Raw genomic sequence first — 26966 nt, 5'->3', positions numbered from 1 at the left:
TAAAATAAAAAAAAAAAAATTTAAGTTAAACGGTTTTATTGAAAACAATATTTACATGAAGTAATAATAATACTAAAAGCTAGAAAATAATTAGGTAGGTCCTAGGTACTAGTCATCACACTCCTCATCAATCTAGGGCGTTGCTCAGACAATTAAATAAAAACGTTGGACGCGTCAAATTTCTATTGATAGTCATATATAAGTCCAACTGAACCTTAATCAGGTTATGCTACGCCTCACGTTTTTACAAATTTCACGCGCCCAACGCTTTTATTTAATTTTTTTGATCAACGCCCTAGATAGGAGTGTGATGACTAGTACCTAGGACCTACCTAATTATTTTCTAGCTTTTAGTATTATTATTACTTCATGTAAATATTGTTTTCAATAAAACCGTTTAACTTAAACATTTTTTTAAAATTATTTTATTTTCAAATAGTAATAATTTTGTTGAAATTTTACCTGACGGACTGTCCCGTACAAACGTATACTTATTTGGGATTTTCGACACTCATATACAAATATTTCACATACACCACAATATGCTAAAAGTGATCTGGAAGTAGTAGGATAAAACATGCTTATAGGCGTAGATGTTGAGTTGTTGGAATTGGGCAAACAGCTCAATGATGCTGCAAGTCTAACAAAGACGAGCAGCGGGAGGGAGAAACGGACATCCAGACCCTGGAAACGGCGGAAAAAGTGCAATGCGTGAGCGCAGTGGCGGAGAATTTGGAGGGAGACAAACAGCTCAATGGCGCTGTGTGTCTTACAGATAAATCTCCAACATAGTAAAGTGGCGCCGAGCGAGATCCTCCTGACTCTTGAAGAGGGTTCGTTTGATGTGGTGCTGATACAGGAGCCATGGCTCGCGGATTTTTTTTTTACGCTAAGACAGGAAACGGGGTTAGAAAATACCTATGTGTGCTATAAAACGTCAGCACCGAAGATCTAGCGGTGATCGCAAGAGAGGGGAAAAATGAATGTTCTCTTATACTATCATCCTGCTACGTGGCCCATAGATCCCCACCAGAAGTGTTCAAAAGGCTGCTGGATCAATAAGAGTGCATTGGACGGCTTATCTTAGCCGCGGATGCGAATGCGCATCATAGCGTATGGGAAGGGGACGATATTAACGATAGAAGTGAGCCCCTTTTTTGTTATATAGTACACAATAGTCTGCAGGTAGCTAATAGGGGTAGCGCTCCTATATATATTTGGCCAACGTCAAGCAATGTGCTTGATATCACATTCAGCTTTGAGCATGATATATCGACGTATGAACGGAAGGTCTTTGGCCGGTCATCCTTCTCAGACCATGCATATATCAGCTTCAGAATCCCCCTTAAGAGGATAGAGGGGGTGAAAACCTTTAGAAACCCTAGGGCAAGAGGACGGTTATTCTTGTAGAACCAGATTTTCGTTTGCCGAGAGAAGACTTTATTTTACAATTGCCTACCTAGTCCAAAGTAGCATTTATTGGTAAGATTGATTATTCGCTGGATTTCAGAGGTGATGTTGTTGTTAGTGTTATTTCTGGTTCCCAAATAAACAAAGTCTTTCACTATTTCGAAATTATGGCTGCCAACAGGAGCGTGGTTGCCAAGGCGCAAATGCGCCAACTCTTTGCGCGATGACAGCAGGTACTTCATTTAGTCCCCACTGACCATCAAACCTAACCTAATGGCGCCTAATCCCAGGTCCAACCCACTTCCTCCAACTATAACTTTTATTCCCACTCTTACGAACACGCTCGCTCCGGCTTACACTCCCACTTTCAATCCAAGTCAAGTTGAACTGGTATTTGTATCCTTGAAAAAATTGCCATATACATATAAAACGGCTGATCTAAGCAAGTGACCTATTATTTTATACCTTTTTATGAAATTTTGAAATGTTTAGGTTAGGCACCAATAACCTTTGCGAGGGCCTTCAAGTTTTCCGTGGGGGTAATGTCCCTAGTGTAACTTGCATATTGCTAAGTTGAGAGGTATCCCATAACAAATAATGATAAAGCGACGCCACTAGTTTGGCAATCAAGCGACAAAAATATCAATTTTCACTGTGGGAAGTTTTTATGGTATTTGATCGTTTATTCATTCATTCATTTATTGCAAAAATAGTATTAGTACAATAAGATCTAGGATATTTTATAGTACAACAAAAAGTTAATCGCAATGTAAAAAAGAACAAAAGTCATAACAGAGGGTTATGTAGGTTAAATAATCACATCAAACATAGAGAATTATCGTAATTTACTAGTATCTAAAATAAACAAATAATTAAATTCAATAACAAAACATTGTATACACTCATACATATTGATGGCGAAAACTCAAGAAGTATACTGGTTTCAACTAAAATGAGCATAAAGAACATTTTCAAAGTTGCTTTTATTTAGACTACTACGTACGGATACTGGACTAGAGTTCCATAGGTGAATGGCATTGACAAAGAATATCCGTCCAGATGTTAGATAGTTATAAGTTGGTACTATTAGGTCGTTGATTCGAGCAGACCTGGGGAATATTAGCTTATCATATAGGTAACTAGGCTCCTTATACACGATAAGTTGACAAAGGAAAATGCTGTTTCTAGCTTTCAGATATTCGAAGATTTCACAGCCCAATAGACGCGCTCTCCAGCTGGATATATGATCAAATCTAGCTAAACCGAATACATAACGTGTAACATGATTAAATTCTACATCAATTTTATGAGCAGACTGGGAGCTCAGTTTACTGTACACTAGCTCAGAGTAGCAAATGATTGGCATAATCAATTGAATTGCAAGTTTTCTTCTAACATTGACCGGAGTATAAATAGCCGACATTCGTAAGTTTCTTAAGATATAGTATACTTTCTTAACCACCGAATTTACATGATCATCACAGGACAGCGTCGTGTTAATAACAAAACCAAGATTAGTCACTTTTGAAACGAGTTTGAGACATTTACTGGCAATGCGCAAGGGCGGAATACTTGAGAAACTTATTAGTTTTTTAGATATAGGCAACACGTATGATTTCTCACTGTTCATGCATAAGTCATTTTTCCTAGCCCATTCAAATATGGATGTTATGTCATTATTCAATCTTGAGCATAAATCATTTGTCCCCTCATGATTTCCCGACAAATATAGTTGGACATCATCAGCATATGCATGCATATGAACATGCTGGCATGCATTAAATATGTCATTATTAAAAATACTAAAAAGTAGTGGACCCAAGATAGAGCCTTGGGGTACCCCTGCCAATAGTGGTTTTAGACCTGAAGTTTCGGAGCCGACTTTGACAGATAGCTTCGCATGAGCCGCACTGCGGAGTCATCAAAATCAAAATAATTTTTTAATTTTAAGCACAGCAGGTCATGGTTCACAGAGTCGAAGGCTTTTGAGAAGTCAAGCAGGCATAATAAAGTCAACTGGTTTTTGTCAAAGGGTGCCCTGATGTCGTCTAAAATTTTTATGATAGCCGTGGAGCAACTGTGCTTTGATCGGAAGCCTGACTGGAATGGTGATAGCAGACTATGTTTGCAAACATGGTCTTGAATTTGTTCAGACAACAATATCTCAAAGACTTTCGAGAGTGCTGGCAAAATGCTGATAGGCCGAAAGTCACTAGGACAATCTGCAAACTTAGTTTTTGCAATGGGTATAACCGTGGCAATCTTCCACATATCAGGGAAGCAGGAGGTAGTAATACTGTGGTTGATAATATGCGTCAATGTAGGAAGAATGTACGAGGCAATTATTTTAACAAATTTGAGCGGTATATTGTCCTGACCGATTGCGTTGGACCTTATTTTATTTATGCATCTCGCCACATCAAGTTCCGAAACAGCTGTAAACTCAAATACTTGACAAACAGGAACCACATATAAGGGAGGAGGTGAGAAACTGGTATTAAGACAAGACGGGTTAGCTTGGCTCACAAAAGCTGCATTAAGATCTTCAGGATTACGGGAACAGTCAGAACTCTCACTCACATGTACACGAAGTTTTTTCAGATTACGCCACAAAACATGATTAGGCAACGATATATTCAACATTTTACTGTAGTATCTGCATTTTTCTCTCCTAATATAGGCTGTGGTCTCATTTCGTGTAAGTTTGTATGCACGCCAATTTGCGTCGCTTCGGTTTTTCTTCCAAAGGGAATAAAGCTTATTGCGCTTGATAATCATAGCACGGACGGATCTTATTATTGTAGAGAACTTTTTATAAATTTGTGTTAGTTGAGTTCGATATTTTGTATTTTAGAGAATTTGAGACGGGAACGATGTGTAGTATGCGCATTTCCTCATTTTAATATTGCGAACAGGTTTCTTATCAACATAAGCAAAATGAAGGATTGTCTGATTGACATCAAGACATATTGTCCCTGATTTGATTGTAAATAATAAAGATTTATATTATTCCTTTTTTACAGTGTACGTATGATTCCATGGATTAGGGAAAGATCTCCATCACCAGTTTTCGGCAGGGTTATTAGTAGAGAACCAGTAATACAACCCCGATTGTTCAGTTATCGTGGGCAATATTTCGGATCAGACATAATATCTTCACCTCGACTCTATGGAGCTGAAGAAAAATCCACATTTAATAATCATAATGGATATGGCAGCAGGAATATGAACGGTTTTCACAGGCCTTCCAAATACCGCTATGAAGGTACTAATGGCTCAACAGCTAATGAAGGAAATGAAGCAATTTCAAACTTATTTAAAGTGCATGGAAGTTTTCAACGTTTAAAAGAGCTTATTTGGACTGAGCGCGCTAAGGAACTCAAACAGCAGCGAAAGTCAGAGGAGCTAGCAGTGCGGGCATCCGTTCTAAAGGAAATCGCTAGCGGTCGGAGGTTTGTAATTAGGCTATTAATCATGAATGCTTACTTTTTGCGATAACACCACGAAGTAATATAGATATAAAAATTAATATAAATAATGCAAACGCTTTTTGGATTCTCTAACATTATTTTGTGGGTCAGAGCTGGAAAATTGTATGAAATTATATTATATTGTATATGAGTTGCCAGTTTTATCGTGGAACAAATTTCTGGGAAAATTCTGGTTCTATTCAATCCATGTGAAGTTCCTATGGGCCGGCCAATTCAACCCTACCTTATCCCAATTGCCTTGTCACCAGTATAACATAATTGGAACATAGGGTAGCCTTTTTCCCTAAGAATGAAAAACTTCACTGAATTGGTGCAAGTTTCGCATTTCGTCAGTATACCATTTGCCCCACCTTAAAACCTTCTTCTCTGCTTCTCAGTTCGTAGCCCTCTTACTTCCTTCGTGTGTCAATTTGATTTCTTTCTTAATTTTTTCCCTGAGTAAATGCAGTTGAGTGTCCTGTGTTTTGAAAAGTCGTATGGTTATTGGCGGCACACACCTGAAATGGTAACCTGTAATGACAGCACAGCGTTAGTACTGCCTACAGTAAACACCGATGAGTTGCCAAGCTAAACCTTGCATACGAGTGATACTAAAATAAATATCATCCATAAACGGACAGTTTTATTTGAATTCGTCAAAATGTTTTCTGGTAAGTAATAGTTTTCTCGGAGGTGCCAAAGGGAGATAACACTAAGAATACGGCTGTTCCCGAGAAGATGAGTGATGTGGCAAAGCAGTCACGTACTGTTGGGTTGGTTAATCGCAGCAATCTTTTCGGACAAATGACCACTGGAAGGTGGAGCACTGAAATAAGGAAGCTAATTGAAATAATGCTCAAGATGATGAGGGAACAACCAAGTAAGCCCCTTCCAATCTTTGACTCGGGGGTACTATAATGGTGGGAAGATAATAGCGGGCACCACCATCGCGAGCTTGCGGTGGCTGGAACAATTGGTTCCAAATCTTCAAATGGAAGGCACGAACGCGCGGTTTGAGGTTGTGGATAAAGCACAGATCCCCACGGTACAAAAAGTTAAAGTATGGATACCATGAGTGAAGAAGTCGGATGGTACACTGCGTTTTATGCAAAGTCAGAATCCGAATTTACAGACACAGTATTGGAAGATACTTACTGTATCGCGGCCCACGGAGGAGGATCAGTTCTATCTTTTACAAATAAAAAGCAGATGGGGGATATATTGTACACGCAGCTTGTCAAATAGTCCTGGGATACAGGCAAGATTTACTTGCAACTCAGGAAAGAAGTCCCGAGGTTAACAATCCTAACATGCTAGAAGTGGGCGAAGTAGGAAAGACCTCAAAAGCCTCAGAGAAAAGGGGCAGGTGTAGAACGCGGACGTCACCGCTAGGATGTTAGAAGAGGACCAACAGCCAAATGGTGCTGTGAGTCGCACAGAGGAAAACCCAGCACATCACTTACGCCTCGGGCAAAGAAGTGCTGAGAATAGAAATTACAATTTGCCAGACGTGGGAGAAGATGAAGAGCGCTTCGAGAGCCTTGAAAGGGCAAGAGGAGGACAAAGACGTCACGACGAAGGTGTTGAAGGGGGACAAATAGCGAAATTTTGCTGCGTATCTTACAGATAAACCTCCAACACAGTAAATTGGCGACGTGCGAACTCCTCCCAACCCTTGGAGGATGCATTTGACGTGGCGCTGATCAAGGAGCCGTGGCTTTTATCGGGAGGCAATGTTTATGCAAACGGAAGGAAGGGTGCGAGCTGCAGTCATGATAAGGAAACAGCTGCATTCAAATATGCTGCCCAATTACACAACTGAGGACCTTGCAGTGGTGGCCGTCTAGCGGAAGAATAAGCAGGCATTCATCCCGGAATCCTGCTTCATGGCGCGGAGGTTCCACCGGTGGAATGCAAGAAGATAGTTCAGGACGAAGGGCGCGGAGGGCGGTTGATCATAAGCGCGGATGTAAATGCGCACCACAATGCGTGAGCAGGAGGAGAAACGAATGAGAGGGTCGAATCCCTATTTTGTTACATCCTGCAAACCAATTTGCAGAAAGCCACCAGGGGAAGTGTCACTACATACGTTGGTCCAACCTCCAGCAATGTTTTTATACTCAGTTGAGCAGAGCTCACAGAGTATATTAAGTTTGATTGGATAACGGTTGGTTGTACATATATAAAGGAATCGAGATAGATATAGACTTCCATATATCAAAATAATCAGGATCGAAAAAAAATTTGATTGAGCTATGTCCGTCCGTCCGTTAACACGATAGCTTGAGTAAATTTTGAGGTATGTTAATGAAATTTGGTATGTAGGTTCCTGAGCACTCATCTCAGATCGCTATTTAAAATCAACGATATCGGACTATAACCACGCCCACTTTTTCGATATCGAAAATTTCGAAAAACCGAAAAAGTGCGATAATTCATTACAAAAGACCGATACAGCGACGAAACTTGGCAGATGAGTTCAACTTATGACGCAGAATGGAAAATTAGTAAAATTTTGGACAATGGGCGTGGCACTGCCCACTTTTAAAAGAAGGTAATTTAAAACTTTTGCAAGCTGTAATTTGGCAGTCGTTGAAGATATCATTATGAAATTTGGCAGGAACGTTACTCCTATTACTATATGTACGCTTAATAAAAATTAGCAAAATCGGAGAAGGACTACGCCCGCTTTTAAAAAAAAAATTGTTAACAAAAAATTTAATATCTTTACAGTATATAAGTAAATTATGTCAACATTCAAATCCAGTAATGATATGGTGCAACAAAATACAAAAATAAAAGAAAATTTCAAAATGGGCGTGGCTCCGCCCTTTTTCATTTAATTTGTCTAGGATGCTTTTAACGCCATAAGTCGAACAAAAATTAACCAATCCTTTTGAAATTTGGTAGGGGCATAGATTTTATGACGCTAACTGTTTTCTGTGAAAATGGGCGAAATCGGTTGATGTCACGGCCAGTTTTTATACACACTTAGTTCACGTGCTTACTTGAACTCACTTTATCTTGGTATGAAAAATGAACGAAATCCGACTATGACCACGCCCACTTTTTCGATATCGAAAATTACGAAAAATGAAAAAAATGCCATAATTCTATACCAAATACGAAAAAAGGGATGAAACATGGTAAGGTAATTGGATTGTTTTATTGACGCGAAATATAACGTTAAAAAAACTTTATAAAATGGTTGTGACACCTACCATATTAAGTAGAAGAAAATGAAAAAGTTCTGCACGGCGAAATAAAAAACACTTAAAATCTTGGCAGGTATTACATATATAAATAAATTAGCGGTATCCAGCAGATGATGTTCTGGGTCACCCTGGTCCACATTTTGGTCGATATCTGGAAAACGCCTTCACATATACAACTACCACCACTCCCTTGTAAAACTCTCATTAATACCTTTAATTTGATACCCATATCGTACAAACTCATTCTAGAGTCACCTGTAGTGGAATTCACTAACTTATAACGATGCGATTTGTCGAGATTTTAATTAACGATTTTGTCGCTTGCCTTATCGATTGTACTATTCACTAACTTAGTTTTAACGACTCGCAATAAATGAGATTTAAAATAGTAGAAAGGTGGCAGCACAGCTTAACGAAACCTAAAAAAATGCGAAAAGCACAAAAGGAATGCCAAAAATAAACACATTCCATATACTAACTGCTTTTAAAAGTCATTATTGTGCAAGCTTTTACCTATTTTAGCAAAAGGAAAGTAAATGCAGAATTAATTTTTTTCTCTGTTGATATCGCAGTTATTCTTTTGTCCCTTAATTGACCATCAACTTGAGAAATAATATCATGAGCCAAGTCTGGGGTTATTCGGTACAGCTTTCGAAACTCCGTTGCATTCAGGTGGAATGGGTTATCTACTTCTCTAAGAAGGCGTCTGTCCACTGGCGATGGACTGAGTAACCCTTCATCTTGTGATGAAACGTATTCTAAGTACTCAAATGCCATTTGATTTATAAATAAAGCAACTTTTCGTGTTTGAAACTAAAATTGGCCGAAATGTAAATTTCGTGATTTTTAATGCAGCCAATTCACTTGCCGTTTATTTAACAACACAGCTGATCGTCGATTAACGAATATCGATAAAAAATAGTTACTGAATAACGAAATCGTTATAGTTATCGATACGCAAATAATGCGATGGCAAATATCGTTAAAAAAGTTAGTGAATTCCACTACTGGTCCACCTTTATGGCGATATCTCGAAAAGGCGTCCACCTATAGAACTAAGACCCACTCCCTTTTAAAAATACGCATTAACACCTTTCATTTGATACCCATATCGTGCAAACAAAGTCTAGAGTCACCCCTGGTCCACCTTTATTGCGATACCTCGAAAAGGCGTCCACCTATAGAACTAAGGCCCACTCCCTTTTAAAATACTCATTAACTCCTTTCGTTTGATACCCATATTGCACAAACGAATTTTAGAGTTACCCCTGGCCCACCTTTATGGCGATATCTCGAAACGGCGTCTACCTATGGAACTAAGGATTACTGCCTTTTAAAATACTCATTAACACCTTTCATTTGATACGCATATCGTACAAACACATTCTAGAGTCACCCCTGGTCCACCTTTATGGCGATATTTCGAAACGGCGTCCACTTATAGAACTAAAGCCCACTCCCTTTTAAAATGCTCATTAACACCTTTCGTTTGATGCCCATATTGTGCAAACAAATTCTAGGGTCACCCCTGGTCCACCTTTATGGCGATATCTCGAAACGGCGTCCACCTATGGAACTAAGGATTACTCCCTTTTAAAATACTCATTAACACATTTCATTTGATACCCATATCGCACAAACGCATTCTAGAGTCACCCCTGGTCCAACTTTATGGCGATATCTCGAAAAGGTGACCACCTATACAACAACCACCACTCCCTTTTAAAACCCTCATTAATACCTTTAATTTGATACCCATATCGTACAAACACATTCTAGAGTCACCCCTGGTCCACCTTTATGGCGATATTTCGAAACGGCATCCACCTATAGAACTAAGGCCCACTCCCTTTTAAAATACTCATTAACACCATTCGTTTGATGCCCATATTGTACAAACAAATTCTAGGGTCGCCCCTGGTCCACCTTTGTGGCGATATCTCGAAACGGCGTCCACCTATGGAACTAAGGATTACTCCCTTTTAAAATACTCATTAACACCTTTCATTTGATACCCATATCGTACAAACGCATTCTAGAGTCACCCCTGGTCCACCTTTATGGCGATATCTCGAAAAGGCGACCACCTATACAACAACCACCACTCCCTTTTAAAACCCTCATTAATACCTTTAATTTGATACCCATATCGTACAAACGCATTCTAGAGTCAACCCTGATCCACCTTTATGGCTATATCCCTAAATGGCGTCCACCTATAGAACTATGGCCCACTCCCTCATACAATACTCTTTAATGCCTTTCATTTGATACACATGTCATACAAGCACATTCCAGGGTTTCCCTCGGTTCATTTTCCTACATGGTTATTTTCCCTTATGCTGTCACCATAGCTCTCAACTGAGTATGTAATGTTCGGTTACACCCGAACTTAACCTTCCTTACTTGATGATACTAAATTGAGCTCTTAACGTGATATATTAAGGTATGGTTCTTGCTAAACCATAATTCTCCGACCAGACGTACAACATCTTCAGCATCCCTCTAAAAAGGTTAGAGAAAGGAGGAACCTCTATAACCCTAGGTCAACAAACTGGACGAAATTCTATAAACATGTAGAAATAACAATGGTGATACGAGTCTTACAGATAAACCTCTAACAATCAATTGGCGTCGAGCGAACTCCTCCCAACCCTTCAGGTGGGTTCGTTTGATGTGGCGCTGATCCAGGAGCCGTGGTTCTTATCGGGAGGAAAGCTTTGTGCGAAACGAAGGAAGGGTGCGAGCTGCAGTCACGGTAAAGAAACAACTGCATTCATATATGCTACCTAACTTCACTACTGAGGGCCTCGCAGTGGTGGCCGTCTAGCAGAATAATAAGCAGGTATTTATCCTGTCGTCGTGCTTTATGGGCCATACTGCTGAGATTCCACCGGTGGAGTGCAAGAAGCTAGTTTAGGACGAAGGGCGTAGAGGGTGTTTGTTCATAGGCATGGATGCAAATGCGCACCGCAATGAGTGAGGAGAAGGATACATGAATGAGAGGCGAATCTCTATTTTGTTACATCCTGCAAACCAATTTGCACATAGCCACCAGGGGAAGTCTTCCTACATGTGTTGGTCCAACACCCAGCAATGTTTTTGAAATTATATTAAGCTCTAAACGTTTTATATCAAGGTATGATTTGATGGTTCTTGCTAGACCAGCCTTCTCCGACTATGCGTATACCAGCTTCATCATCCCCTTAGAGAGAATAAAGAAGAGAGGAACCTCTCCCAAAAACTATAGGCCTATTAGCTTAACATCATTTCTGCCCAAAATTTTGAGAGGCTGATAGGTGTGTACATACAGTCCAACGTGGATGAAAAACTGCTCTCCACAACACGACATGCGTACACCAAAGGAAAGTCAGTAGACACTACACTGCATAGGGTGGTAATAAACATAGAGAAAGCCCTGTAATATAAGGAATATGCTCTTGGACACTTCTTAGACATTGCCCAGGCTATCAACGATGTTTCTTAATAGGCGATGATGGATTGTCTTAACTACATTAAAGTGCATCTAGCCATAACCAGATGGATCAGCTGCAGGAAGATTACCTATGAGGCCACGAAATCAGTGGACAGGAGTACGCCGCAGGGTGAGGTGAAGAGGTGATAACGTCTGCTGTGGACGATGGTCATCACCAAATGCTCAGACAATGACGTTGCAAGGGTCATAATTGGAAAGTGACTTCCAAGGAATTTCTATTTAATGGATCGGGCGCTTCGGCATATTCACACCTGGGCATATTTTGTCGGGTTTACAGCCAACGCAGATATAGTTTCTGATATACTAAGAGGTACAAAGTCCCAAATTGGACCAAGCCAGGAGAAATCGTCTGGAGAAATCGTGGTAGCTTGACGTGAATGGGAGAGTGAAAATGCCTCGACGGCACTTTATGCATGTAAAAGAGTGCTGGGGTGTACGTGGGGTTTATCACCATCTTTCTCTCATTGGGTCCTAACTATGAAGTCCTTGTTTGGTGAACAGACACACAAAAAAAACCTAACTCTATTTACTATTCCTAAAACAAAATACAATTTTTCAATTATAGAAAAATTAAAAAAATAACAATAATTATCATTAGAAAAAAATTATTTTTAAAACAAAAACAATTGCTAATAAACCATGACCACTTGGGAATGTTAAAAAAAGTAATTGATAATAAACAAATCCATCAATATCAGTGATTTTCAACAGATGACGCAACGCTGAATTAATATAGTTGGTAAGAAGGAATAGAAGTAACAATTTATCAGTCAAAGAAACCACCGGTGTATAGCTAAATGGTTAGCGCAGCGTGCCTAATTCAGTTGGATTTCGATTCGATTCTTAAGCGATTTAATCGATCTTTTTTTTAGAAATGTAGAATCGATTTTTTTATAATCTTTCCATTCTTTAGGAATCGAAGTGTTCATCACTATATACTTTACGGACGCTTGAGGAAATACATATTATGTAATTTTTGTTTTTATAAATTTATCTTTATTTTGTTGGTGGCTTCGAGAGAAAGATGAAGTAATTTCTTCGCACTTTTGGCAAGCAATATATTGAACATGTGTTTATCTATTCTGTGGTATGATATTGTGTTCAGTACGGAATGAAAAATAAATACCACTTTTTTAGATTCTAGTAAGCCAATTGAAAGCGACCCTGAAGGGGAATTCAATCTTATAAGTAATCCAAAGATTCGCAGATCTTTTGTCTGGAAGTACTTTAGTCAAATGCAGGGCGATTCTGCGAAATGCAAATCGTGCGGATAATAATGCAAAACAGATGGAAATACAACCAATTTGTTAAATCACTTGAAGCGGTCACATCCAACGTTGATGGATATGTCTTCATCAAGGGCTCCTATAGAATCCTTTTTTGAACCTAATAACAACAACATAAGGAAGTCTCAATCTGTAGATGAGCAAAAAAAACAACTGGATTGTGCTTTGATTAGAATGATTGCCACAGATATGCAACCCTTCAGGGTTGTCGAAGATAACGGATTCAGATTTTTTGCACAATGCTTGGATCCTCGGTACGTTTTGCCTTCACGAGTAACATTAAGAAACACACTTTTAACAAATATATAAAATCAACACTTTTTATGACATAGACAGCAGCAAACATGAAAACAGAAGTGGCAATTTTTATGAAATTTCGTCAGTTAAATTCCTCATTCCTTTTTATTTTCAATAAGCTAAGAAACTAATTCCATAAAGTTTTTAACTGAAACTACGCAAACCATGACACAAATTTCCGTATTTTGTCAATTGAAAGTTCCGTATACCTCAATGATTAAAAAGCTGCAAAAGGTATACTGAGAACTTACGTATGTAATAAATACTTCATTTTTATATTACGCTGAACATAGATCGATTCTAAAGCCGTAAACGAAGCGAGAACATTCACCCCTATTCTGCATTTCGATTACGTTCCCGTTCTACGCTCCGCTTTAGTCGAAGATGGGTATTCTGCATTACGACGGAATCGTAACGAGAAGAGGAAGAGCAAATGATTTTTCAAAAACAGCTGTTTGTACGGAATGTGTGAAAATTGGAACAAAATAAATTAAAGAAAATTTGTAAAAAAAAAACACTGAAAAACAATTATATTTTATTATCTACGCCATTTTGTACAAAAAAAAGCAATAGAATATATTTCCGCAGTGTTATATTTTTTTGAGTGAAGCGCTTTCATAATTGTGTATTTTTGTAGTTCTTTTGGCCAATTCCCTGCCGTGGCCACCCAGTTTTGTTAAAACGGATTCCTGCCCGAATATAGTTGACATTTTCTGAATTTTATGGACGCTAATTTCATTGCACTGGCCTAAGATACTTTATAAAGATTTATATATTCTTTCCGCAAGGATAGTTTACGTTTTCGCTTCACCTTCCTATACTCCGGCAGCTTGCTTTGGCATATAACTGGACCGAACGAACAGACACAAATTATAGCTGTCTATTATAATGGAATCAATAGCCGCGGCATTATTTGTGGAGTTGGAAAGCAACGCATACGAAAATGGTCAGGCGAGAATGGAAAGGCAAATATTGCGATATTTGTGTAATACATTTGAGATGAGTGACGAACTGTAAGAAATTGAACTTAAAAGTGGTTCAGTTTACTGACTTATTTTCTTATTTAGGTTCAAAAAAAACTTTCAGATTTAATAAGGATGCTTTCAAGTATGTGTGAGATATTTTAGCGGGTCAAATACGACCAAGGACTTCGACATCGACATGTTGTTTTTCACCTGGAAACATATAAAAAAAAAAAACAATCATCACCAAGACTTCTACGTTTCTTAACAAGTTTTACTTACATTTGGCTCAAAATTTTGAGAGGCTGATAGGTGTTTACATACAGTCCAACGTGGATGAAAAACTGCTCTCCACAACACGACATGCGTACACCAAAGGAAAGTCAGTAGACACTGCACTGCATAGGGTGGTAATAAACATAGAGAAAGCCCTGTAATATAAGGAGTATGCTCTTGGAGACTCCTTAGACATTGCCCAGGCTTTCAACAATGTTTCTTAATAGGCGATCATGGATTGTCTTAACTACATTAAAGTGCATCTAGCCATAACCAGATGGATCAGCTGCAGGAAGATTACCTATGGGGTCACGAAATCAGTGGACAGGGGTACGCCGCAGGGTGAGGTGTAGAGGTGATAACATCTGCTGTGGACGCTGGTCATCACCAAATGCTCAGGCAATGACGTTGCAAGGGTCATAAGTGGAAAGTGACTTCCAAGGAATTTCTCTTTAATGGATCGGGCGCTTCGGCATATTCACACCTGGGCATCTTTTGTTGGGTCTCCAGCCAACGCAGATATAGTTTCTTATTTACTAAGAGGTACAGGGTCCCAAATTGGACCAAGCCAGGAGAAATCGTCAGAAGAAATCGTGGTAGCTTGATGTGGAGGGGAGAGTGAAAATGCCTCGACGGCACTTTACGCATGTAAAAGAGTGCTGGGGTGTACGTGGGGCTTATCACCATCTTTCTGTCATTGGGTCCTTACTATGAAGTCCTTGTTTGGTGAACAGACACACAAAAAAACCTAACTCTATTTACTCTTTCTAAAACGAAATACAATTTTTCAATTATAGAAAAATTAAAAAAATTACAATATTTATGTTTATATTTTCGGTCTAAAAAGTACAAACTTCCTTACAGACTAGTTAAAAATAGAGAAAAGTTCAAGCTTAAATTTATAAATGCTATTATTAAAGTTAAGAAGACCACTATATCGATTTGCTAGGTGTAAAGCCTTGGATATGGGTTCATTCAACGCGTAATTCGTTCGATGAGTTACTTCAACAAATAGTCTGGTGTGCCTTAGATCACGTGATGGAATATATGAAACGAATAAATTAGATAAATCAGGGCAGTTTATATTACCGTTGATAACGTAATAGGCAAGCATGAGTGAGATACAAGTTCTACGGTCACACAAAGCCTGGAGTCCGAGCAATTTACGCCTGCTGATATATGATGGGAGACCATCGGGCCAGTGAAGCATACGCAAAGCAATTTTGGTGAAAATTCTTTGAACTCTCTCAATTTTATGTGAGCTACTTTCATAGAATGGACTCCATATAATCGAGCAATATTCCAGACGACTTCTTACCAATGCCGTAAAAGTCCTTGAAGTCCCTGGAATTACGTCTAATAAACCCACCCATTGCAAAAGATTTGGAAATAATAAAGTCGATGTGACCAGAAAAAGAGAGTTGGTTGTCAAAAATTACACCCAGATCTTTTATCTCTCGACAACGGTTTAAAGATCCAGCATTTAATTTGTAGTTGAAAAAGGTGGTAGTGACCCTTTTAGAATAGAAAACCACGCAGCATTTGTTAGTATTTAAAAGTAGGTTATTACTTGAACACCATTCATTAAAAGAATCGAGATCATATTGCAAGTTAATGCAGTCAGAAGTATCCCGTACGGTTAGAAAGAGTTTGACGTCGTCTGCAAACATTAAACATTTAGCAAATTTGAATTTTTGAGGTAGATCATTAATAAAAATTAGGAACAACAGAGGGCCACAGTGGGTTCCCTGTGGGGTTCCAGACCAAGCGTTAATAAGCGCAGTAGACTGGTTGGCTCCGATTGACACAAACAGCTTTCTATTCGATAAGAAACTTGAGAAGAACTTCAGCAAACTTCCGGTCACTCCGTACATCCCCATTATTATCATTAGAAAAAATTATTGTTAAAACAAAAACAATTGTTAATAAACCATGAGCAATTGGGAATGTTAAAAAAAAGTAATTGATAATAAACAAATCCATCAATATCAGTGATTTGCAACAGATGGCGCAACGCTGAATTAATATGGTTGGTAAGAAGGAATAGAAGTAGCAATTGATCAGTCAAACAAACCACCGGTGTATAGCTAAATAGTTAGCGCAGCGTGCCTAATAGAGTTGGATTTCGATTCGATTCTTAATCGATTTAGTCGATCTTTTTTTTAGAAATGTAGAATCGATTTTTTTTTTTAATCGTTCGATTCTTTAGGCATCGAAGTTTTCATTACTGTATACTTTACGAACGCTTTAGGAAATACGTAGTATGTAATTTTTGTTTTTATAAATTTAGCTTAATTTTGTTGGTGGCTTCGAGAGAAAGATGAAGTAATTTCTTCGCACTTTTGGCAAGCAGTATATTGAACATGTGTTTATCTATTCTGTGGTATGATATTGTGTTCAGTACGGAATGAAAAATAAATACCACTTTTTTAGATTCTAGTAAGCCAATTGAAAGTGACCCTGAAGGGGAATTCAATCTTATAAGTAATCCAAAGATTCGCAGATCTTTTGTCTGGAAGTACTTTAGTCAAATGCAGGGCGATTCTGCGAAATGCAAATCGTGCGGAAAAAATGGAAAACAGATGGAAATACAACCAATTTGTTAAATCACTTGAAGCGGTCACATCCAACGTTGATGGATATGTCTTCATCAAGGGCTCCTATAGAAACCTTTTTTGAACCTAATAACAACAACATAAGGAAGTCTCAATCTGTAGATGAGTAAAAAAACAACTGGATTTTGCTTTGATTAGAATGATTGCCACAGATATGCAACCCTTTAGGGTTGTCGAAGATAACGGATTCAGAATTTTTACACAATGCTTGGATCCTCGGTACGTTTTGCCTTCACGAGTAACATTAAGAAACACACTTTTAACAAATATATAAAATCAATACTTTTTATGATATAGACAGCAGCAAACACGAAAACAGAAGTGGCAATTTTTATGAAATTTCCTCAGTTAAATTCCTCATTCCTTTTTATTTTCAATAAGCCTAAGAAACTACTTCCATAAAGTTTGTAACTGAAACTACGCAAACCATGACACAAATTGCCGTATTTTGTCAATTGAAAGTTCCGTATACCTCAAGGATTAAAAAGCTGCAAAACGTATACTGAGCACTTACGTATGTAATAAATACTTCATTTTTATATTACGCTGAACATAGATCGATTCTAAAGCCGTAAACGAAGCGAGAACATTCACCCCTATTCTGCATTTCGATTACGTTCCCGTTCTACGCTCCGCTTTAGACGAAAATGGGTATTCTGCATTACGACGCAATCGTAACGAGAAGAGGAAGAGCAAATGATTTTTCGCTGTTCAGCTATTTGTACGGAATGTGTGAACATTGGAACAAAACAAATTAAAGAAAATTTGTAAAAAAACACTTAAAAACGTTTATATTTTATTATCCAAGCCATTTTTTGTGAAGCGCTTTCTTAATTGTAAGTGTGTTTTTGTCGTTCTTTTGGCCAATTCCTTGCCGTGGCCACCAAGTTTTGTTAAAACGGATTCCTGCACGAATATATTTGATATTTTCTGAATTTTATGGATGCTAATTTCATTGCACTGACATAAGATACTTTATAAAGATTTATTTATTCTTTCCTCAAGGATTGTTTACGTTTTCGCTTCGCCTTCCTCTACTCCGGCAGCTTGCTTTGGCATATAACTGGACCGAACAAACAGACACAAATTATAGCTGTCTATTATAATGAAATCAATAGCCGCGGTATTATTTGTGGAGTTGGAAAGCAACGCTTACGAAAATGGCCAGGCGAGAATGGAAAGGCAAATATTGCGAGATTTGTGTAATCCATTTGAGATGAGTGACGAATTGTAAGAAATTGAACTCAAAAGTGGTAAAGTTTAATGACTTATTTTCTTATTTAGGTTCAAAAAAACTTTCAGACTTAATAAGGATGCTTTCAAGTATGTGCTAGATACTTTTGCGGGGCAAATACGTCCAAGGAATTCGACACCGACATGTTATTTTTGACCTGGAAACATATAAAAAACAATCATCATCAAGCCTTCTACGTTTCTTAACAAGTTTTACTGACATTTTTGTTAAAATTCTGTTATAAATTAATAAAAAATAAAAAGAAAATTTTTTTCCGCCAACTAATTTGCAACTAGGAAATCGGAACTACGATCGAAATGCAGAATACACAAAATCGAACATTTCGAAGTTGGATCGAAAGAGATTGGAACCCAGAATACCAAAATTGGCAAATCGAAAAAATTCCAATCCAAGTCGAAATGCAGAATAGAGCTGATTATACATATTCACGCCTATTCTGCATTCCGATGACGTTCCCGTTCTACGCTCCGCTTTAATCGAAGTTAGGTATTCTGCATTACGACGGATACGTAACGAGAAGAGGAAGACCGAATGATTTTTCGAAATCAGCTGTTTGTATGGAATGTGTGAACATTGGAACAAAATAAATTAAAGAAAATTTGTAAAAAATACTGAAAAACGTTTATATTTTATTATCCACGCCATTTTGTACAAAAAAACGCAATAGAATATATTGCCGCTGTGTTATATTTTATGAATGAGTGAAGTGCTTTCATAGTTGTAAGTGGGTTTTTGTCTTTCCTTTGCCAATTCCTTGCCGTGGCCACCATGTTTTGTTAAAACGAATTCCTGCACAAATATAGTTGACATTTTCTGAATTTTGTGGATGCTAATTTCATTGCACTGGCCTAAAATTCTTTATAAAGTTTTATTTATTCTTTCCGCAAGGATTGTTTACGTTTTCGCTTCACCTTCCTCTACTCTGGCAGCTTGCTTTTCCATATAACTGGACCCAACGAACAGACACAAATTATAGCTGTCTATTATAATGGAATCATAAGCCGCGGCATTATTTGTGGAGTTGGAAAGCAACGCATACGAAAATGGCCAGACGAGAATGGAAAGGCAAATATTGCGAGATTTGTGTAATCCAGTTGAGATAAGTGACGAATTGTAAGAAACTGAACTTAAAAGTTGTAAAGTTTAATGCCGTATTTTCATATTTAGGTTCAAAAAAACTTTCGTCTTAATAAGGATGCTTTCAAGTATGTGTTAGATACTTTTGCGGGGCAAATACGTCCAAGGACCTCGACATAGACATGTTGTTTTTGACGTGGAAACATATAAAAAACAATCATCATCAAGCCTTCTACGTTTCTTAACAAATTTTACTTACATTTTTGTTAAAATTCCGTCACCTAATTTGCAACTTAGAAAAACGGAACTACGATCGAAATGCAGAATACACAAAATCGAACGATTCGAAGTTGGATCGAAAGAGATTGTAACACAGAATACCAAAATTGCCATATCGGAAAAATTCCAATCCAAGTCGAAATGCAGAATAGCGCTGATTGTAATAATAAGTATTAAAAAAGAAAGTGTATTGGTTAATGTTCCCAAGGTTGGTTTCCCTACATTTTTAAATAAAAGATTCAAGAAAACGCAAAAATTATGACATTTCGGTAAAGACTATACTAATTATCTCACTTCGGTGAAATAATTAGTAGAAGACCCCTGTGGCATTCCATGATATTTCCAATTTTGTTGGCAGGCAACGAAACGAGTGAGAAACTATCCAGCTTTATTTGTCGGGAAAAATCGTGTAAATGGTTAAGTACGTAAACAAGTACACTGTTGCAAAATAAGCAAAATTTAAATAAACTTTGTTTGGTTCGATTTAATGGCTTAATCGATTTTTTTCTAGAATCGAATCGAAAAAATCGAATGGAATCCAGCTCTAGTGCCTAAAGCGTACTGATGATGAAGGCTTAGCACCCTTCCAAATGGATCTATCTGCGCAGCTATGGCAGGTTGTCTGAAAAATTTTCTACTTACTATTCCTAAAACAAAATACAATTTTTCAATTATAAAAAACTTAAAAATAACAATAATTATCATTAGAAAGAAATTATTGTTCTGGCCTTAAGCTCGAATCGAACTTTGAATCATTTATCAATAGGCCGATAAAAACAAAAACAATTGTTAATAAACCATGAGCACTTGGAATGTCAAACAAAGTAATTGACAATAAACAAATGCAGCATTATCAGTGATTTGCAGACATTACAGGACAAACATAATACCTGGTTCCCTCTCTGTGCTTCGAGGGGGCTCTTAAATCCACAATAGAGGGGGATGGTTGGCGCAAGGGTGCTCAAATGGCGGAATGGACTATACATGTGTACATAGATGGTTCCAAAGAAGTGGAAGGAGTAGGGTCTTGGGTATACTACGCTGATGCGGGGAAAAATAGATCCTATAAGCTGCCAGATAACTGTAGCATTTTTGAAGCGGAAGTATTAGCCGTAACCATGGAGCAAAATTGCTTAAACTGCAGCCGTGTTTACCTTTACGTTGACAGCCAAGCAGCAATTAAGGCAATAATCTCGTGTAGCACATAATCTGGAAGTGTGTTAGAGTGTAATCAATATCTGCAAATAAGCGGGACAGGGAAAAGCATACATCTATATTGGGTCCCAAGGCATATAAGAATAGATGGGAATGAAAAACGGGATGAACCAGCTATAAAGAGTGCACTTGTTGAAGCTTGCTCCATAGACGACCCAATTAGATTGAGCGAGGTCAATAGAAAGCGAGAGGTGCACATGATCGTCCAAGCGGTAGGTGTCACAATTTTAGACTAACAAAGTTGGGGCGGAATATTCATGACGGGTATTCTGACTGGACACCATATTTTGGGGTCACATGTCTTTACATTAGGCTTGGCCAGTGATAGCAGACGTAGGAAGTGCGGGTTGGAGGAGGAAACGATCGACACAGCTGTCAGATCTAGAAGCAGCAAGTGGCATAGGTCTTAGAAAGCTTCTAGTATTTGCTGTATTATAACAAAGGTCCTGGTTTTGATAGGGTTTTTCAGTTTGGTTGTTAAACATACTCCTGGTAACACTGCGAACTCATTAAATCTATGTGAGGTCTTCATGGACAGGCCAGTTCAACTTAACCTAACCTAACCTAGGTATAGTTAAGACCGATAAAATACGTGACAGCTGAGTAAAGCCCCAGATGGGCAACGTATGAGCTTTCGCATTCACCATACTTTGCCCATTTTCTTCTTTTGGAGTACGTCAATTCCGTAACATGCCTAGTGATAGAACTATACGAGTACTGAGTAAGTAGTACCGATACTTTTCCAAAAAATACTCGAGTATTTCGCACTCGATGATTTTATCCAAGCACCGAGTAAGGTATCGACGCATTACTTCGATACTTTCCTCCGGTATTTTACCAAGTGCGGATGGTCTACATAAACTGATATCGTCGATGATGCGGTAAAATATCCGCATTTAACATAATCCGTCTTTTAGATAATGGTGGAATGGGAGGCGATTTCTGCATATGATGGTAAAAGAAAAGGGTAAGTTTATTGTCCAGAATCACTCACACCAAAAAAATTTTGAAAAGCTGCTAATTCCATAAAATTTCAATACATGTTAACTTGTCATGCAATAGGCTTTTTTCGATTTACTGTAAAGTTTTGGTGGATGGAGTTAGCAGTTTTACAGCATTTTCGACGACATATTAGTACTGAAAATTGTCGAAATCAGATGATATCCACCCCCAATGTAAAAATGGAAAAAAAGGAAATAAATAAATGATTACGATGTGAAATACAATTTTTTTTAAATGGGTGTGCTGCCGCCTGCATTAAGCAGAAGAAAATTTAAAGTTTTGCAAAATGTAAATGAAAATCCCGTTGTTTTCACTTTGCAATTTGGTGAATATATGGTCCTTGGTATTATAAATCAAAAGCGGATTTGGACCACGCCTACCTTAAAAAAAAGGCTTACAGTTTCAATCATTAACAACACTACCAGTAGATATATGGTAGTGCAAAGTACAAAAGTGTTAAAAAAAAGGAAAATCATTCTGATCCCCTTCTATTTAGTTGATCTCTCCACAAAACGTTTAATGCCATAAAAACATACTTGACGCGATTTATCTGTGAGGAGATTTAGACCGAGCTTCCCTCCCAATTTGCGTCGTGCATATATGCAAGGCATATGAACTTTCACAGGGAAGCTTTTCATGGTAGAAATACACTCGGAGTACTTGCGAAAATACTGCCGAAGGGCGAAACCGTTTAGAAAATGTTTTCTGTATCTTAAAAAACTGTTTTCTTTAAAATGGCTTAAGTGAATGAAAAATATTTTAAATAATTTAATGTTCATGATGTTTCTTTTTTTCTACTAAATTCAAAACGTACGTTCTGATTTTAAAAGAACTTTCTTCACTTAAAAACTACGAAGTACTCACTTCTTGGATCGAGTATACTCAATATCTTTTACTGAGTATGAGTACTAGCATCGATTGTTTGGTCCAAGTATTTTATATGAGTACCGGTATCGATCCTTTTTCTAAAAATTCAATCACTACACATGCCCTGCAGTGAAAATCCGAAAATAGTCAGTTAACATTCTAGTTCACTGACTAAAATTTTGTTGGATTATTCATAGTAGTAAGTGATCGAACACTTAATTGACTAGCATTTTGGGGGCCTATTCAAAATAATAAGTTTTTGAATAATCAGTTTATTGACTATAATATTGTTTTTTGAAAAGCTCATTAACTAGAGTTTTGAGAGCTTATTCACACAAGTCAGTTTTTTAATATTTCATTGACTAAAATTTTGTGTGGTTATTTATAATAGAAAGTTTGAAACTAGAGCTAATCTTTCTTATAAATAGTTTTATATAACATTAATTAATGTTGATTTTTTTAGTTTTGGCGAACATTTCCTGTCCGTTTCATGATAACTGACGTAAATCGCAGGCACTTTAGTGCAATTTAGTCGCCACTACTTCGCATACCCATTTCTCTGCGATTTCAGCATGCATCAATTGCATCATAATTATAAAGGTCATCTTGCTCAGAGCAGTCCAACAATCTATTTGTCTGCACATTCGGGGAACTAAATTCCTAATGGAAGGCTCCTCTCCAAAAATTAGTGGTGGGATTATTTCCGAATTATATTCGAGTAAACGTTATTCGAATAAACGAATAAATTTATTCGTTTCAAATATCTCGAATAATATTTATTCGAACTTTTTATTAGTTTATTCGCTTCCATTTATTCGAATTCCTTTTCTTATTATTCGAATATTAAACCCCTCCCTTGCCACAGAATCACTTGATTTTTTAGGTCATTAAAATTCAAATATTTGATGTTTTATGTCTATGTTAATAAATTTCTTTATAATTCTGCTACGTATTTACTTTGTTGGTGATATTATATTTTTAATATGCAAGCATATGTATGTACGAAGTGAACACTTATGTAATTTAATCATATTCTGTTTCATAATAATTCTGCAATTTATTAAATATACAAATGTACATGTTAACTTGTACTATAATTTCATAAAGAAGTTTCCTGCTCAATGACCATCTACATACATATCAGAGAACAGCAAAAATCGAACACAACAACGTTCGGCAACAATGGCAATATGATCGTGTTCAATGATCCAACTTGCTTAAACGAACATAATCGACATTGATTTAAAATCAACCAACTTATAGCATGGGTGAATATTATCAATTCAGGCGTTTGTTCTTTTGCCTCAACAGCGTTACATTCATCGGAATGAAAAGGCAAATATTTTTAACATTTAAATAATGTTAAATTTACAGCATTTTTTTGAAGTACACATTTCCTATTTTGCAATATAATGCAAATTTGATATTATTTTCGATGTGGAAAACACATTATTATAATGTAATAGCTACATTTCTTTCATGTCAAAAACACATTTCAAAAATGTAAAATTCAAATTATTTGATAAATGAAAAATAATGTGTTTTTCACATTTTAAAATTTAAAAAATATATTAGTGTTTTTTCCGTGTAGATATGACTTTTTTAAATACAATTTTTTTCTTTTCGATCAGTTTCATTCTTTTGAATTTTATATACGTACACGTTAGATCTCATGCATAGGCTCAAAAAGCATGAATTCTACTTATTCCTGAAGGAGGTACATCGGTTTTTTTTTATCAATTTATCTATGATTAATATTACAGGAATGCCATTCTGTGGCTTTTCCTAATATTCACATGTTGTTGAAAATCTTGTGTACGCTTCCAGTAACAACGGCAACGAACGAGAGATCTTTTTCAACTCTTAGGCTGATTAAAAAATTTGAAGAACCACGATGAGTGAAAATCGATTGAATGGCTGTGCATCACTAAGCATCCACCGTGATCAAATTGTTACCGAGGATGAAGTTTTAGATGAAATGGCAAAGAAAAGCTGACGCATGCGCCTGAGTTTTTAATGTAACCTTTTTCATATCATATGCTAAATACACGTACTCTAATGTTAAAGCTAAAGACACAAATTTTTTAAATTTATTTAACTGAAAAAGATAAAAATTTTTTGTTGTTGTATAGACTTCAAAACGTTTCATATTATTATTTACTTTGATTCTTTATTTATTATTTACCATTTTACTTTAACATAGCATATAAAGTTAGAACTGTGTCCCTGAATTATCTCATTCTGTATGTTTTTAGAAATTTAAAAACCGTTTTTACTTAGTTTTACGCCATTCAACCATTGCAAAAATGTTAATAAAATTAAAAACACAATGTTAAAATGAAACTGCGGTTAATATCCTACTAAACGGTGTATAGCTTATCTAATCCACTATTTTGCACGTATTTTATTTGACCATTACAAAAAAATAAAAAATTAAAAATTAACTTCGACTTATTAAAACTCGGGAAAGGGCACTCGCAGGTGCAACATTTATAAGGACAATTTACTCCTCACTCCAATCTAAATAAAAGTTCTTATGTCAATATTTCTCCTAAAATTACTGCTTTACGAGATATTAGCCAATAAAGACATATACACATTTTTAATGCATTTTTAGCTTTCAGGTCAAATTTCCATGGAATTTTTTCACTACAGATGGCCAGATTTTATTACGGATCTTATTTTTTATCCCCATTCTTTCAGAAAATGCTTAAAAAAATATTTCTACATGTCATTGTCAACATTTTTGCGAAGTTTGATGGTTCAAAAGTTATTTAAGGTCAATGTTAACTTAATTGAAAATTTTTGGAAAAAAATTTCCTAAAATAAAGTTTGAAGCAATCCATTTTAAACGTACCAAAATTCTAGTGGAACTAGGTACTACTTTCAAAAACGACTGCCTGTCTGTTAACGACATTTCCAAGCGCGGCATTTAATGAAAGATAAAGGACATATTCATAATCGATTAAAACCCCTTAACTAAGAACCGAAGGAAAAGTTTGCCTAAATACGTTTATCAATGTATATGCAAATGTACGTTCAGAGATACCTACGCGTATTTATGTATGTTCGTAGGACTGTGATCAGTCATTAGCAGTAGTTAGGTCAGTCAGTAGCAGGTAGAATACACGAGTATATGTATATACACATAAAATTATTGGAAAAACCAAAGGTTAGGGTAGGTTAGGTTAAAGTGGCTGCCGTCCTCATCGGAGCGGCACACTTAGGCCTTTATAGGCCCATTGTAAAGCCACACGGATTTGTTCCTACTCTCCTAGTCAAACCACTTCGTTGAGTATATTGAGCTCACTAAGCGTGGTGTATTGACCTCAGCTATATCAGTCAGATATACAAGAAACATCTTGCCGGTGAAACGTTTCCGAGCGCTGGACATTCGCAAAGTAGATGCCTAACAGTTTCAGGCTCTTCTTCGTTGCCGCAACTTCTACAATCATCATTAAATGGAGCGCCAATCCTTTCCGCATGCGGTCCAATACAGATGTGACCAGTGAGAAGACCCACAACTAAGGAAAGATCCCTCTTACGGAGGGTGAGAAGCTAACGCGATCTCTTCTCGTTCCATTCCGGCCATGTGAGTTTTGCCGTGTGGCATCCACCTAGCTTCCGCTTCTATCAATAGAGCCTCCTTTATCTTGAGCTTGCAGGTGGAGAGCGGCATGCCCAACTTCTTCCAGGATAGCGAAAGTGGAAAGGAGGTACCCTTTCTTGCAAGCTCATCCGCCATCTCATTACCAAGTATGCCCGTATGCCCCGAAACCCATACCAGATGCAGAGTAAACTGTTCAGCCATCACGTTAAGTGATCTTCGGCAGCCTACTACAGTTTCAGAATTAGTTGTGACAGAGTCAAGTGCTTTCAGCGCTGCTTGACTAATATAAATGTGTCTCTGAGAGACTACCTTCTGCCTTAGGCAGTCCACAACGTCTTGTATGGCTACAAGCTCAGCTTGAAATACGCTGCAGTGATCCGGAAGGCGAAACGATCTTTGTATGTCTAATCCAAATAGACACCACCTCCGACTCTGTTTTCCAGTTTACATCCATCTGTGTAGATCTGAACGCTGTCAGTGGGCCAATACGTATCATTCACCCATTGCTCCCTCTCAGGGATTAATATCTCGTATCCCTTGTTAAAGTTGGTATGTGGTTTGCAGAAATCTGTCCCTTCTAGTAAGCAGAATCTGTCTAAAATTTCAGTATGATTGCAGTGAGACCATGTGGTTA

At 37.3% G+C, this 26966-nt stretch overlaps 1 protein-coding gene across 1 annotated transcript in view; it reads left to right on the top strand.

The window, feature by feature from the left end:
- Positions 1-4429: 4429 nt before the first annotated feature.
- Positions 4430-26966, top strand: part of LOC137235412 (uncharacterized) — a 567181-nt gene continuing 544644 nt past the window's right edge. Inside the window, exon 1 of the mRNA XM_067758385.1 lies at positions 4430-4862. Within this exon, the coding sequence (XP_067614486.1) occupies positions 4441-4862 (422 nt within the window). The 5' untranslated portion in view covers positions 4430-4440. The remainder of the gene's footprint in view (positions 4863-26966) is intronic.

Source organism: Eurosta solidaginis, chromosome X, assembly GCF_040869045.1.
Source record: "Eurosta solidaginis isolate ZX-2024a chromosome X, ASM4086904v1, whole genome shotgun sequence".
In the NCBI taxonomy this organism is placed as follows: domain Eukaryota; kingdom Metazoa; phylum Arthropoda; class Insecta; order Diptera; family Tephritidae; genus Eurosta; species Eurosta solidaginis.
The sequence above is the reverse complement of the archived record's forward strand: the minus strand, read 5'-3'. Positions and strand labels throughout refer to the sequence as shown.